The 15,510-nt window shown below is 34.4% G+C and overlaps 1 protein-coding gene across 2 annotated transcripts; it reads right to left on the reverse strand.

Annotated features, from left to right (window-relative positions):
• Nucleotides 1–7,874: 7,874 nt before the first annotated feature.
• LOC128190926 (iroquois-class homeodomain protein IRX-6-like) lies at nucleotides 7,875–14,154 on the reverse strand. 2 transcript variants are annotated; one of them, XM_052863190.1, is made up of 6 exons: nucleotides 13,876–14,149; nucleotides 13,300–13,494; nucleotides 12,327–12,445; nucleotides 11,342–11,628; nucleotides 8,544–9,131; nucleotides 7,875–8,182 (listed from the first exon to the last, which is right to left on the reverse strand). In XM_052863190.1, the coding sequence occupies exons 1-6, from the start codon at nucleotides 13,918–13,920 to the stop codon at nucleotides 8,148–8,150; spliced, it is 1,269 nt and encodes a 422-aa protein (XP_052719150.1). In that variant the 5' UTR covers nucleotides 13,921–14,149; the 3' UTR covers nucleotides 7,875–8,147. The 2 variants fall into 2 exon arrangements, with proteins under 2 accessions (XP_052719150.1, XP_052719148.1); XM_052863188.1 differs by lacking the exon at nucleotides 7,875–8,182 and having other exon boundaries at nucleotides 8,233–9,131; nucleotides 13,876–14,154.
• Nucleotides 14,155–15,510: the final 1,356 nt, after the last annotated feature.

Consider the following 15,510-nt stretch of genomic DNA (forward strand, 5'->3'; position numbering starts at 1 on the left):
ACATTAGCTCACACTGTGTGCGTACAAATGACGAGGACAGCGCCGGCGCCAGCATCCAGACACGAGTGCGCCTTCCGAGGTAGAAACTATTGCTGGTCATTATTGAGTCTTGTTTACCTTGCCGAGAGCTTGCTAGGATAATCCGGAGATCTGAAGAAGGGGTATGAAGCTTATCAATGCCTTCATCAGGGACATTATGCCTGCTTCGCTAGAACTTCTGAAGGTTCAGTGTGTAGACCTACCTCTGGGTCTCGAGAATCTCCTAATACCAAATAACTTTAAAATGGTTTGTTAACTTTGGATTTTCAGTTAAATAATTTAATACATGTAGTCATATTAACTCCACAGTTCATGAAATTCGTGTGTTTAAGATTTTTAAGTAATGAAATAAATAATAGCTATATTACGTGTATGTATTCTACTAGACACTCGCTAATACCATAGGCCTTGTATATGTGAATAAATATTCCATTCTGTCATATACTTAGTGAAATGCAGTACATACGTAGTTACAAGTCATTTTCACATTCGTTTTCTAAAATTGAGTTTTACTGTTGCAGTTTTGCATTTATTTCATATCTACGATAATTATGATTAATGTAAATCTGTAAAAAGTATATTTCAACATGCTTCTAATGTGGACATTCAATAACGTCTTAGTCTTAATTAAAGTTAAATTTGAAATGACGATTTTTTGCATAAAAAGTGGCCATCTGTCGGCGTTAGAGACTACCTAGTGATGCTACTGCTCTGTCATCATAGTTATGGAAATTATGATGGCTGTCGTCTTCAAATGGCAGTGTCGGACAGAATTTCAAACGCTTTGACGGTCTCGCCATTTGTTGTTCACAGTGGGTCGCGTACAAAATGTAATAACGTCGAGCAAAACGCCATTATCTAAGATTCTGCAGACTCAGTCGTGTGCAATCCGCCGTCATGTAAACATTTGAGAAATTGCACATCCGTGAAAAAATTAACTTTAGTTTCAGGAGATTTGCGTTTCAGAAAGAGACGTCTAATCTGATTGGTCATTGGACAGACCCTAACTCTGTTTACACAGTCGTCTTTTCAGTTCCATCAACCGGAAGGGATCAACTAAAATCTGATCTTTAATTAGATCCAAAAAGCTCTTTTTATAGCCATTTTCCTCTTAAGCCCATAATTCTTGGTATGATGATGCTCTCCAAACTGAATTCAATTACATAATAATGCATTAATAACATTGGCTATTAATAATATTCATAAAAAGCCAACGTTTAGATTTTAAAAATCGCAGGTGCTGCTGTTAAAAAAGAATTATGTTTCAAAATCCTCTTCAGTGTACGAATTATTTACTTCGATTTGATGACAATTCCCAACAGGTTGGGTCAGCAAGCTGCAGTGTATGATCTATAGAGAATGTAATACTTATTGACAGCTAAAGATTGGCTACTCTAGCCGTCACCGATGTACAGAAACCGACACCGCCATATCGAATAATTATACAACGTTTTGACGTCGTTTATCTTTGTAAATAATAATTCAATTACCAGATAACGACTAGTCTTTGTTACCTGAAACAATCACCTGTGCTTAGAAAACTGTTAGATAGCGGACCGACACCTGAGCCGCCACTTAATGATAACAATTTGTATTGCTTAAACCATTAATCTTGGGCCACGGATTCATTAGTTCCCACTGCACGCTGAATACCTGTAATGTTGGAGGCTGACCATGGCTCGGGTTGCTTTTAGACGTTCAATTGTTCGGCGTAGGTGTTAAATCTCAGTCTGATCCTTTAACATCTAGTTAAATGTAACCAAATAATGGAAACATGTTACTTCTCCCGATAAGATCGAACACTATTGACGATTTATATCACTGTTAGACAACGCGGCTTTGAACCGATGTCATTTTGAGGTTTCGATTTACTAAGGGGCGTGAAGTGTGCTTTGGCAATTAATTCACAGCAGGTAATACAGACAGGTAACGGGAGATAATATCGAATCCTGGAACAGTTTATGAATTATCATGGCCAGCAAACACGGCCATTTCCTTTCTGGAATCTGGTATCCGAGAAAAACAAAGTGGAAAAGCATGTCTTCTCCCGTGTTTTGCATTGATTTTGGTTTCATGGAACAGGACCGTGATGCGGCAATGGAGATCTAGAGATCAGGATAACACCTTGTACTTACATTACATGTACCTATATTCTGTCCATGTTTTGGTCATTGATTAATGGTATAACAACATAAAGCATATCACGCGATTTTTATTCATTTTGCACAAGTCTGCGACCTCATATTCAAAGACCAGTGAAAAGGGTCTTTCATTTAAACATTTTGCCAGAGAAAATTTTACGTTTCGGTAAGACGATATGCCTATAACCAGTTATTTTAATCTTTATACATTCTTAAAGAATATAGATTTATTTAAATATAAATCAGTGACCAATAAAATTCTAGTTCGAACATAAAAACCCCCCAGAAATCCACATACAGTAACTGATATTTTGTGTAAGGAAAATATGTATTAGGACAGCTTTTAGCTTAAAAGCAAATAGCTATTTAAATTAACATTTAATACTCCTTTCTTTTCATAGAATTTAACGTTAAGTAAACAGACACAAACAATTCACCTCTAATCTGCAATAAATACATGTAATAAGTTGTAATATATGAGTATGTCTCGGAAATACATAAATACAGCATTCAATATTAGAATTTTTTAAAAATTAATTTTCAGAGGGAAGTAATAAAAATTAAGAATCAATGGCTTTTAAATATAAACCAATGTAGATTTACTTTTTAGTCAAGAACATTTAGATATTATATTTTGGCCAATACTAGTAATACAAAAATTTCATAACTTACTTACATGTAGTGTAGATATTAATATATTTTAAATGAATGATTTTCTTTCGCCAAATAGTTATTTGCGGGAAAAAATAACTTTGTTTAATTGGTCAGCTCCCAGGCAGGCATGTTGCAACGAAGAAGGGGGGATCGAGGTCCCTCTCCACAGAATTATGTTACAATAAATGTAAATGTACCCCCCCCCCCCACCTCCGGGATTAGGAAATTGGGGTTCGTTGGAAATGCTGGAACTGTAGAAAAGGTTGCCTTATTCTACATGTCTTAAGACAGTCCCAAAATCCCCTCCCAACAAAAAATTATGATTTTACAGGATGGTCTAAGGACAAGATAAGTGATGCCTCAATGTTAGGACAAAGTTATAGCGATTCATAAAGTTAGGAGAGCTTTGAGAAACAGACTGAAGACTTGGTGTGAAAAAATTTCCAAAAGCAATATTCTATACTAAGTGACAAAGAAGCGTCCTATTCGTTAAACTAAACATAGCAAAGCAATTTATATAGGAAAAAAAATATTTATTTATTCATTTATTTATTTATTTATTTATTTATTTATTCATTTATTTATTTATTTATTTATTTATTTATTTATTTATTTATTTATTTATTTATTTATTTATTTATTTATTTATTTATTTCGATTGGTTATTTAAGAAATATGATATGTTTATAGAAAATTGTTTTGTTATTTTCTATTTGTATATTTTAGAGATGTCCTTTGTTTTACGGTCTGGTTTTACAGTCTATGTACACATGGTATACCCCCTCTCTCTCTCTCCCTCAGTCTGTTTATTGGCCGTACACACGGTATACCTACCTTCTTTCTCCCCCCAGTGTATACTTCCATGTACAGCCCCCTCCGTCCGAGAGAGAGTATCACACACACCACCTCTCCACCCACCCTCGCTACCTGCTACCTGTATACCAGGTGTCACAAGGTGTGAGGAGTACCCCCCGCTGCTGTCCTTTACACCTAGAGCCTATAGATACAATGATACATGTATATACATATTGTTAAAAAATTATGTTAGTACACTATTTTTTCTCTCTAGAAATTATCTTAATTAGAAATTTGTTGAATGAAATTAACACTCCTTTTCAAAAAATACTATGAACGTTTGTTATGAAGAAACATCGGTAGTCATGATATCATTTACATACAATATCGGAACATATTGACGTTTCTCTAGTGATCGTTTCAATATTTATGAAACATGTCAAGAATGATGTTCTTTATAATTATCTTTAAATAACTTTTATTATAATTAAACATTTTAAACACAAATATCGTAACATTAAGATTTCCAAGATTTTTATGCATTAACCGTTTCTATATCTATTACAATGTTTTAAAGTCTGTATGATTATCTTCATACCTTTTTAAAGTTTAAACTTTTTAAACATTTGACATGTATATGTTTTAAAATTAAAGTTTTTATTTAAGATTTTTGTGTAACAAATGTTTCTATATTATCACAAATGTACTTGTAAATGTGTGCTCAGTGTAATTTTATGATGATCATCTTTACCATAATTTTATATAAACATTCCTGCTCAGTGTAAATATATCTATTAGTAAATGCAGTCTATCACACCCAATCCCATATCAACACATTGCTCTAGCTGATCAGCTAATTTAATATTTGGAATCAGTTGAAATAATGGCTGAAAGGTGTTAATTTTTTAAACATATCTTTATTCATTCTGTCTTTATTTCCTAACATAGGAGATTGCATGAAGAATAACATTTTAACACAAATTAAAAATACAGCACATGAGTGACAAAGTTTATAGAAGTTATAGTGAAGAAAAAGGAATATAATGAAATATGTACAAGACATGTACATGTATGTTAAGATTTTTTCAAACGATTTGGGATTATTTAAAAAAATTGAGAATATCAAATCATAATTAAACTGCAAACCAAAACCTGGAGTTGTTATATAGATAAATGATTCAGAATAATATTCTGACTTTTTCCATTATTGATTGGATTCACATTGTAGTGGATTGCATATTTAAAAAACTAATTAATATGAGAAATATTTAATTGATGTTAACACTTATTAAGTTTGAATTCTTATGACTTCCTCGGAGAATAATTAAATATTACATTAAATAACCTGTCTACATGTATGTTTGTCAAAGCTTAAGAAAATAATTTAATTTGCATTTCTGTTATTTTTTTCCTCATTAAATACTGATATGGTTCGAGAGAAATGACTAAATAAATTATTGATTTCCTCATTCTGAGAGGCACAGATTCAACTGAGAAATAGCGGCATCTTTTCTAAAGATGTGGTTGGCCCTGAAAAGGGCCGTGTATAGATATGGATGTTCTGTAGATCAGAACTCCTCGCTCATCTCGCTCTCCTCTTCCTGCTCTAGACCAAGTTGTACAAGCTGCCCCAACTCCAGTGATTTTCTTTGGACGAACTTGGCGTAGAACTTGGCGACCCCCAGGTAGACCTGTAGCCTCAGACAGAGGCTCCGCCGGAGGGTGGTGGAGGTCCCCAGCCGCTTCATTCGGTGGTCCGTGGCGCTAACTTTGTCGTGAAGGATACGACAGTTCTCGCAGGCTTTTATTATTTCCTGTCTCAGATGCAGGATTTCTTTGAGGACAGAGTTCCCGGAAGCTCGGGCTCGGCTCCGTGGGGGAGAGGGGTAGTGTCTGGATCTGGTCCGCATGGTTGTTTAGTATTAATACTAATGAATATGCCTCGCAGGAGTCAGTCTTAAATAGGCAGTAATCACGTGACACCCCCCCCCCCCCCCCGCACACACAAGCATGAAAAAGTCACGTGAAAACCCCCCCCCCCCCCCCTTGTACAGGAGCTGACAAGTATTCCTTTTAAAGGGATGATCGGCATACATGTAATATCATTGGTCAGCTCTGTTTATGTAATGCTAGGCATTACGCTACATGCAATAAACTATATATCTTATATACTCTGCTATGGCAGAAAATCAGCTTCCCAACAATGCTTTCTGATTCTGTTTGTATGTTACATGTATACGATCATCTCATTTTAATGCTAAAACCAAGATACGTGTTCAATTTGTTAGGTATTAATGAGAAGTTTATTCTTTATTTCATGGTTGATAGTATAAGAAAAAAATGAATTAATATACATTTGAAAATGTTTATATTAACTGTTCATTTCTTTTCATTGGATTACAATTTATTTATCTATTAACTCATATTTTCTCTCCTAATCTGAAATTGTTTAAATTTTTCATTCATTCCTGGAATAAAATTTATTTATTAATCGCTTTTTATGTTCTAACCTTCTTTAGTTACTAAGTTTAGTTAGCATTTATACATTTAATCTTCCTACTACTGGTCGGAAAAAATCAGTAGGTTTAAAAGAAGTAAGAGAGCAACCCACGAAAGGCCTTTGGAGTTTGGGCTCTGATTCAGTGTAACAGGAATAAACTTGTAAGGGAGTCGTGAATTCCTCCAACTATTTGTCTGCATTTAATAGGCACACAAACCCCGCGTCTGATAATGAATTCATTACGATGTTCTATAGCTCTTTTTAAGAAAGATGTAATAAACGGGAAGAAAGAATCTCCATCCTCGGTTTAATTTCGTTTGTTATAATTTCAGTGTCCACATAAAAGGACAGTCTCCGACCGACAGAACACGTGTAATACAATTTGTTTGTGTGTCCAGAGGACACCTGAGCTTATTTAAACAGGTGGCTCAGACCACGCATCAGGTCGCCATAGTCCGAGCCCGATCCTATTTAGACATGTAATAGATTTTTAGTTGTTAATCAGAGGAATTCTTTGAGGTGTGTATTGTTAATCTATTTAGTAAGGAAAAGATGTATGCAGGTTTTAGTGTTCAACAAGGGTTTAAATGTGCTTCTTATTCCAAGTCATGCTTTTATCTTGTTTGAATTCCGCCGGTCTCCCGAAAGCTGTGTGTTGACAATAAGAAGAATCTTTCTCGTAAACAGCGGGTGATCTTTTAGGATTTTATTGTGCAGTTAAAGATCAATTATCGCTGTATAGAAGCATTGACTATATGTTCAAACGCAGACCCTGGGGATAAATTACTGAATAGTTTACTTATACCGTTCGCAATACTATTTACTTTGAAATGCAAACGCATAATTAAATATCAACTGTATTCGTTAGAGTTTATCGCTACTATTTTGAAACAGAGTATACTGAATTTTTAAAAACATATCCATGTATCATTTTTCCATTTTTTTTTTTTTTTTTTGGTTTGAAATTAATTTTATTCTGTTGTTGGTTTTGCTTGTTATTGACTGTAATAAGCTCTCAAAAATGAAAAAAATGATGGTATTTTATATTTATACCTAAAGTCACGCAGAAGCTTTTAACAAAAAAATTGATGAATTTTACATCAAACATATGTTTTCAACATTTATTTTAAACTCCTCCTCAAAATATCCTTCAACCATCTTTTGATGTCAGAGAGGGTTTCGGAACTTTTCGTTTCATTTTACTCATCAACATGCTAAGTTACAATATTTATATTTGCACTAAAATGATTTAATACCTGAATAAAATGCGAATGATTTGTGATTTTATTTAGAATTTTCAACGTGTATATATACAACTTGTATGTAAATAAATCATTAGAAATAATATCGATTACGTCAGATTTTTTTTTTTCATGAAATTTTGTATGAGATTAAAAAAAATTCAACCATCCTTCCGTAAGGTTAAATAATATTTGAGAGGCTACTGTACATTGTAAGTCAACACAATGTTAACATATCCCAAAAATTCAGGCCGAAAGAACTAAAAAGAAAATTTTTTACCTAAGTAATATTTTTCCAAAGGGTACCTCAGTGGTGAATTTTTAGACATACACACTTACAACGGAAATTTTAATTAATATTTAAAATTATCATTTATCCAAGATATATCCTTTAAAAACTATTTTTTAAATTTCATCTTAGATTCCTTGGAGAAATATATCAATAACAAAGAGTAGGGAGGATATGTTCATACCTAAACACATGCACGAGAATTAAAAAAACGATTTTTTTTTTCATTCTTTATTAACCTTTGGGTCAAACATACAAAAATAATCAGCGCACTATAGTACATAATAACTGATAAATATTACAATAACATTAAAGTTTGATTAAATTAAGAGGGGACCTCATCAAAGAACCCACGACCTTTTGCTGGATGCTGAGCACTACGATACAACTCTCTGGGGGAACCAGTCTACGGATCACTGGAAGCGGGGCACCAGTTTAAGGATGACAGGAGACTGACCACCAGTTAAATGGTATTGGACACCCACTGGTCATTCTCGCTCGGAGTCGCTGGAAGCGGAGGTCACTACAAAGAAATAAAGATAGGAATCGTGAAGGTTTTCCGTAATGTGAGAATTTCTGCGAGGTTTTGTCATAAATGGATAAAGTGACACAAAAACAGTGGTAAACTGATAACCCGAATACAACAACAAACATCGACCTCGGCAGTGTGTGAAATGTTTGTACGATACATGTCAAACAAGCTATCTAGTCACGAAAACTTTCTTACAAACAGTAAACTGTCAATGAGTTCATCATCTAGATAATGTTATTCTAATTAAAATCTCTTCACACACAATTTGATCCCTAAATTACAGTTAGAGAAACGTTTGCAAACATGGGGATTGCTTTGACCAAACAAAGCTTTATTGACACGCTGATCCTACCTGTAGCGGATGGTTTGGATGCCGGTCCGGTTCGTGCTGTGTTTAATCCATCCTTATCACTAATTGCCAGGTTCAATGCCGTCTCCGAGTTTGATTTCCGGTAAGGTAATTGTTTCAAAGTATCACTGTAACGTTTTAGCTGTTCTTGATTTTTGGGTTCTTGTGATGTAGCCCTTTCGTTTCGTAATTGCGAGTGGTACGCATTAAGAGACTGCAGCAGGGGATTGAACTGGGAAGGAACTCTTGAATGTTCACTAATTGTTTTGTCTTTATTCATTATTTCATCAATCGACCAAATCTTTGGTCTCAAATTTGATTGCGATGAGTTATTTGAATCACGTGATGTTGATTGGCCAATGGGGGCGTTTGGAAGTCTGAAACCAGCAACTGCAGCAGCATTTTCATTTTGATTGGTTTGTGACTGCGAGTGGATGGGGCTGAGGCGTTCTTTCCTTTCCCTACTTTCGTCGTCCTCCTCGTCTGAGAAATCAGAGATGTCTGATGTCACCTTCACGTCTGCGTCTTCGTCATTCTCACTGTCCAGCTTGGCTATAAAGCTCGAGGACGCCGAACCTATTCTGGTTTTCTCTGTAAAAGAAATTGAATCCACTACTTTCAAAATCTGGCCAATCTTCACAAATTATCTTTTAATTAATTATGCAAAAATCTCCAAAAACTGGAAGCGGCTAGGGCAAACAAAAAATTAAGAGTTGATTTAAGGACAGGTATCAAGGCTTATTTTAAAATCAAGTAATCAGCGGCATTCATCAAAATATGCAGATGTCCCGGAATCAATCACTGTCACTATCTGGTCTCTATGTTTAATGTACCCGAATTGGCGCCAATGCAGATCAGATTTAAAGTGATGCAATATATTTCCATTAAATTATGATTGAATTTGATATAGGCATGTTGTACATTCAGTTTTTATTCAAAGGAACGCGTTCGGTCGAGGAGAATCTGGTGTTGTCCTTTGTCCTTAGAATGGTATGACACGAACATTATTAAACGGCATCAAGTGATATCAAAAAGAGGGGGTGAACTCGCGTAATCTTATATTTCTGTACGAGCTATCTGATGTAAAATACGAAACCTAATCCGGTGAAAACCGAGACCCGGCAATTTCGCTCATTTGTACGACCGCCGTTCCATTTCCAGATTTTATCTTCCTTTGGTCCATACAATGCGGTTATTAAAGTTTCGTTTTAGAAGATGAAATGTGTTAAATGGGATATAAAAAGGATCACTTTAACTACACAAGGAAAACAGACCAGTTGATTAGCCGGAGCATATTTATTCTTTTTGGCGACGAGACGTGATATTTCCCTGAGGTGATAGAAGAGCGTTAATGAACAATCAGCGATCTCGGATAATTACTGCTGACATAAAAGAATAAGAGCGTTCATACAGCGCCGTGTCACGTGGTTCTGACACAGAAAGACGCGCGGTTTTTGGAGGGCGTATATGAATGCATTATGTAACTATATGACAAGACATATATTTCATATCCAAAGAATTCAAAAAGGAATAGGACACCAGATATCACCCCCTAATCCAATTCTGGCCTCGACAATTCTCAAATATCCAATTAACATCAGTCAAGACGAGAAACCTTCTATCATATCAGCATTAATAGCCCGAGATTAGCTTCTTCAATGCTTATGTGAAAAGTTCATATTTTACATGAAAAGGTTTGTGTAAGCGGTTTAGATTTTCTTATTTTAACAACAATTTAGATTTGAATACAAAAAATCTCCTTGGAGGGCGGAACGCAAACAGCAATCTGATTCTGAAGGATGGGAGAGTGTTAAATGTTAGATTTACTTCAATAAGTAATGAGCTCTTGATAAAAAACTGACAGCTGAAATGACAATGTCTACCGATTTTATGCACAGGTATAACCTTAAAAGATTGTTATCGCATAATTTGTTGAAATATCATCCCCCGTAAGATTAATACAGGCAATAAAATGGCGGTAAATTGTGAGGCCGGGGAAGTCGAGTTGCAACATCTCTTGTACAATAATGTCTGTTTTGAGGAGCGATAGCATCTTTTGTCAGGCCAGTTTAGTGGTTGTATAAACCATGCAGGCCTGCTCACACTAAGCTATTGTATCATATTTCATCCTCAGACATGTTTGGGATGTATATTAAATTAATCTAGATTTATTGGGGTTCATCACAAGGCAGCTAACCACAGAGTACCTGCTTTGTTCACGCTGACGAATTTCTGTCTAAGGTATTCAATACAATTTAGAGGCGATGCATTAACACCAATTCCTTTCCAAACAATGAAACCTTAAGCTACCTTTATTTCAATCAAAAATGCAAAGAACACACAAGAAGAAATTTGCTCTCAAAATTTAGAGTTAATCATTACAGAATTTACTCTGTGGTTGCTTCAAAAACTATTTTATTGATAATAAAATAACATTTAGTTATGTTTCAGAAAAGAGAAAAACTGCCATAAATTGAAAATATTTAAAGACGATAATAAATTTATTTGGGGGGTTTCCCCGTTGTTTAATCGAACAACTAAATCTTGCATTGAGATACAGGTAAGGTATTTTTTTTGGCCCATTTCAGATATTTTTATCCTCATTTTCTTTTCTTTTTAATACAAATTAAGCAGTGCGAGAGCTTACAAAATTACCATGCTTTTGAATTAAAATAAAATATAAAAATTTATATTATTTAAAGTTTGCCCTTATTCTAAAATTAATTTCAATAAGACGAATTTTAACAAAAAATAATGTTTCCACAAAGAAACTTCATGTAACTAAAATGAATAACACTCACCATCATCCGTTTCCGCCGGAGACCCAATAGATTCTACGTCACTTCCGTCGATATCCCGTTCTTTGTATCCCAGCTTGCTTTCCTTCTTCAGCCTCCTTCTGGCGTTAGCAAACCAGGTGGAGACCTGGGTCAGCGTCATTTTAGTGATGATGGCCAGCATGATCTTCTCGCCCTTCGTGGGGTAGGGATTTTTCCGGTGTTCGTACAGCCAGGCCTTCAAGGCACTGGTTGTCTCCCTTGTGGCATTCTTACGACGGGCAGCATTGTTTAAGTCAAGTCCACCATAGCTATAAAAAATGAATAAATAAATTATGTAATTTTTTTTTTATAGATTTATCTCAATTTATTCAGTTTTATTTCAGAGTTGTGTGATATGACTGACAAGGTGGAGATATAAAACCTTTCGCGAAATCTTTTTAACAGAATTATAGAATAAATGTATATAATTATTTTGTGCATTTACATTTATCATTTTTTAGCAAAAAAACATTTCTTTATCAGGTGTTCAAAGCACACGTACAAATATAAAATTCATGGAATATATTTCTTAAAATGCACGATGAATCACAAAAAAAAAAAATGTGTTAAAAGATCTTCTTTATTTTTTTTTTCAAATTCAAATTTAGTAATATGAAAAATTTTGTTGAAAATAAAGTCACTATTTTCAAGTTATTTTTATTGAAATATAAAATAGTTTATTATATTTTCTTCTCAACAGAATGAATTTTGTATAGTGAAAGAAAAGTTCAACCATTAATTAGTTTGGTAATTTTGATCTTTTATTCCCGTTTATCTCCTTATTTTTTTTTGCTACGTTTAATAAATAGATATTGATAAATCAAGAGAACATTTTGTTCAATCGTTAACATTTTTAGAATACATTTACTTTTTAAGAAATTTTCCTGATCATGCTTTCTAGAGCATGTACACAAAGTTTACCATATTTTTAATTTCTAAAAAATGTAGAGGGCTCTAAGAAACTTACAATGCGCCGTAGGGATGCATCCCAATCATGGGGTCCATCGGATAAACCAAGGAGGGGTGCTGGAGGTTTTTCCAGAATTCCGGTGATCGGTCCAATCCCAGGGCAGGGGAAGCTCCGGACTATATCAAAGAAAGTAAATGAAATAGTTGATGTAAAGGTAGACTTAAAATAGTTGATAAATAGCTGACTTAAAATATTTACTATTAACAATTCGTAACCTAATATCAACAAATCATTAAAAAAAAAACTATGACGCTAACAAATTTTAAAGGTTAATTTGTTTGGATGAAAAAGTGAATAAATAATTCAAAGTATATAATTTTGCGTTAAGAAATTCAATATTTAGAAATGTGAACGGAAATGTAAAACTGTTGAAAATGTATGTATTTTTTATTTTTGAACATGTTCGCTTTTTTTTAAACTAAGGATGCAACACTTACTTAGTTCTCAGGTATTTGAAATATAATGGTAGAGTATTGTAAGTTTTATGGTGATTATAGAAACCTTACAACTGTCATTTAAAGGAAGTTGATGATTATTTCAGAATAATTACCGGCCTTTTTTGACACAGACAATATGCGCTTCTCGAAATATTTGAGAAAAAAAAGCTGGTCAAATGGTGTAATTGAGAATTTTGTTTTTTGAAAAGCGGCAATTTGTTGAAAGTTTGGAAAGAAACAAGTATTTTGATCTACCTTTGAACAATGTAATCACCAGCTTCAACTCAGTGGGAACATGAAAGACGATATTTGATACTGGGGTTTTACATGAAAAAAATCGGACGAAACATATCACCCTGCACGACCGAAAAAAGTGAAAAATCCCGAAGATTAGCAGACACAAAGAGTGATAAATCAGACCCTCTCATAATTGAATATCTCCCAATCTTTTCAACAGAATCTGAGTCCACACGGGGACCCATAATCTGATACCATTGAAATTTAATTTTGTAAGTGTGAAAATTGAAACTGACCAGCGGGTAAAAAGCCGAGGGTTCCACACCTAATGCGTTCGGGGTCACCGGGCTAGTAGCATACAAAGACTCTCCTAGGTTTCCGATTCGAGCGAGGTACGGGATCGCCATTCCTGTGGGGAAGGGACTGTCGTGGAGGATAGCCCGACTAGCATCCGTGCAGGCCGAAAGAGAGGTTTTAGGGGGAATGTTCAACTAGAACGTACAAAATATAAACCATAAATGATAAAAAAAAAAATACATAAATATGTAAACCGTAAATGAGTGACTAGAATATAAAGAAAATATGACCATCACATCAAATCAATTACATGTTCTTTACATGTTCTATTCTTTATCTGTAATCAATTTTAAAATTCACTTTTAATTTAACAATTTCACAGATCATCAAAAATTTTGCAAAGGGCTTCAACAATGCTGCAGATTATACATACTTTTTATTTCATTATACTTGAAAAAAATTAATGAAAAAAATTGCAATATCAAAACGTATTTTTGAAACAATTTATATCACTGAGTTGATTTTAAGAAATATCTTAGTATAAAAGTAAAACAAAATAAATAAATTGAAATTACCTTGGAGGCTGGTAATGCGGACATTTGAGGTGATAAATGCGACATCTTAACACAGATAGATAAACGTTTGTAAATTTCTAAATCTCTTCCTACAAACTAGTGTCACCAACTTGTACACTGTAGCATTTCAAATTCCGGGTTATGTCTTCACAGAGTGGGCACCTTTCACCTTTCGTGCACCTACCAATTATGGTCGGACAGATTTTGTTAAACTGCCACTAACAGAAGAACTTTGTCTATTAAGTATCAACACATCGGACAAACAAAATAAATATTATCCCGGTAAAGGTACCATTGATAACGGTTGTCTTGTGAAGTCGCTGACAGCTGGCCCCGCCCACCTATACGGAACGGGTGGAGGTAGTCCAAACGATGGGCCGTAAAACTTGGTCTAGCGGAACAGCGAAAATCCGCGGAAAGACTGACAGATTTAGGGTCGTTAGACCGTTTAAAATGTTGGATGAAATTAACAGCTGTCTTTTTGTATGGGTATGGGGTAGATATTGGCATATTATTAATCAATTATATCCCTGAGCCAATCATGCTTTTCTAATTGAAATCGGTGTAACCTGTACCTGAGATTGGATATTCTAGTTATCACCGTTGTATATCAAATGTAGCCCTGCAGCATCGCCGTGTCAAACCCGAGTAACAAAAAACTAAGGGTGGGACCAATCGGGTGGAACCGATACCCCTCATAATTCTAGATTAGCAATGACCAGTTACATCTGATTAACACAGTGACCACTGGGCCCAATGCAACGACAATCATACTGGCAGATCTATAAATAATGACTTAATTTTGTCTTACGCATGTAAATTGAATGGATGGTGTTAGAGATGTAATGAAAGGCGTTCCCGGACCAAAAACAGTTGATGTAACCCTGATAAGGGTGACCGGCCGAGCGCTGATGAATGACCTGTCCGTTCAGGACGATCAGATGTATTACTTGTTTCCAATCGGACTCAATTATTTAAAGTTTGACACGTGCAATAAAGTAAATTAAAAATGTTAGACACTTTCGCCCAACTTAAGTAAAATTACATGCCAATCTTTTTATTTTGAAATTATTTATTGATAGCTTTTCTTGACATTGAAATACCAGGAACTGGACAACCGTCTTGAATTAATTGAACGGATAGTGTACAAACAATGTCAACGAGCAAAGGACTGAAATAAAAAAGAATAAAATAAGTTTTTTAATGTTTTACCTGATGATGGTAAATTTTTCTTCAAATTTTTAGTGGTGTACAAAATCTTTAAGAAGTTTACAGGAAAAAAGCATAGTAAAAAATAAATGAGTTCTGTTTGCGTTTCTTTCTTTGATTATAAATAAATGATAAACATAAATCGATATTAATGTAGAAAAATATCTGTAAATTGCTAATGTCGATCTCAATATTTGAAAAAATAGTTAATAATATGATTATATCTGTACTTATTATAATACTAAGTATACTAAAGTTACTACATTTAACTATGGTTTATGTACATTTTTAATCCCCACCTGAGATGTTTGTCTCAAGGAATAAAGAACTGAACTGACTAGAACTGAAATAATTATTTACGGATGCGTGTAAAATTTCATTTAGATTTCCCAAGGAAATAATTTTATTGGAGTCAATGGACATGAT

The sequence above is a fragment of the Crassostrea angulata genome, chromosome 6 (assembly GCF_025612915.1).
Source record: "Crassostrea angulata isolate pt1a10 chromosome 6, ASM2561291v2, whole genome shotgun sequence".
Lineage (NCBI taxonomy): Eukaryota > Metazoa > Mollusca > Bivalvia > Ostreida > Ostreidae > Magallana > Magallana angulata.

Coding starts and splice junctions, on each gene's coding strand:
- LOC128190926 (XM_052863188.1), bottom strand. CDS start 13,920: ATGTCGCATTTATCACCTCAAATGTCCGCATTACCAGCCTCCAAG. Junction 11,629..12,326: donor ATGCATCCCTACGGCGCATT/GTAAGTTTCTTA, acceptor CATTTTTTATAG/CTATGGTGGACTTGACTTAA. Junction 9,132..11,341: donor TCCGGCGGAAACGGATGATG/GTGAGTGTTATT, acceptor TTTCTTTTACAG/AGAAAACCAGAATAGGTTCG.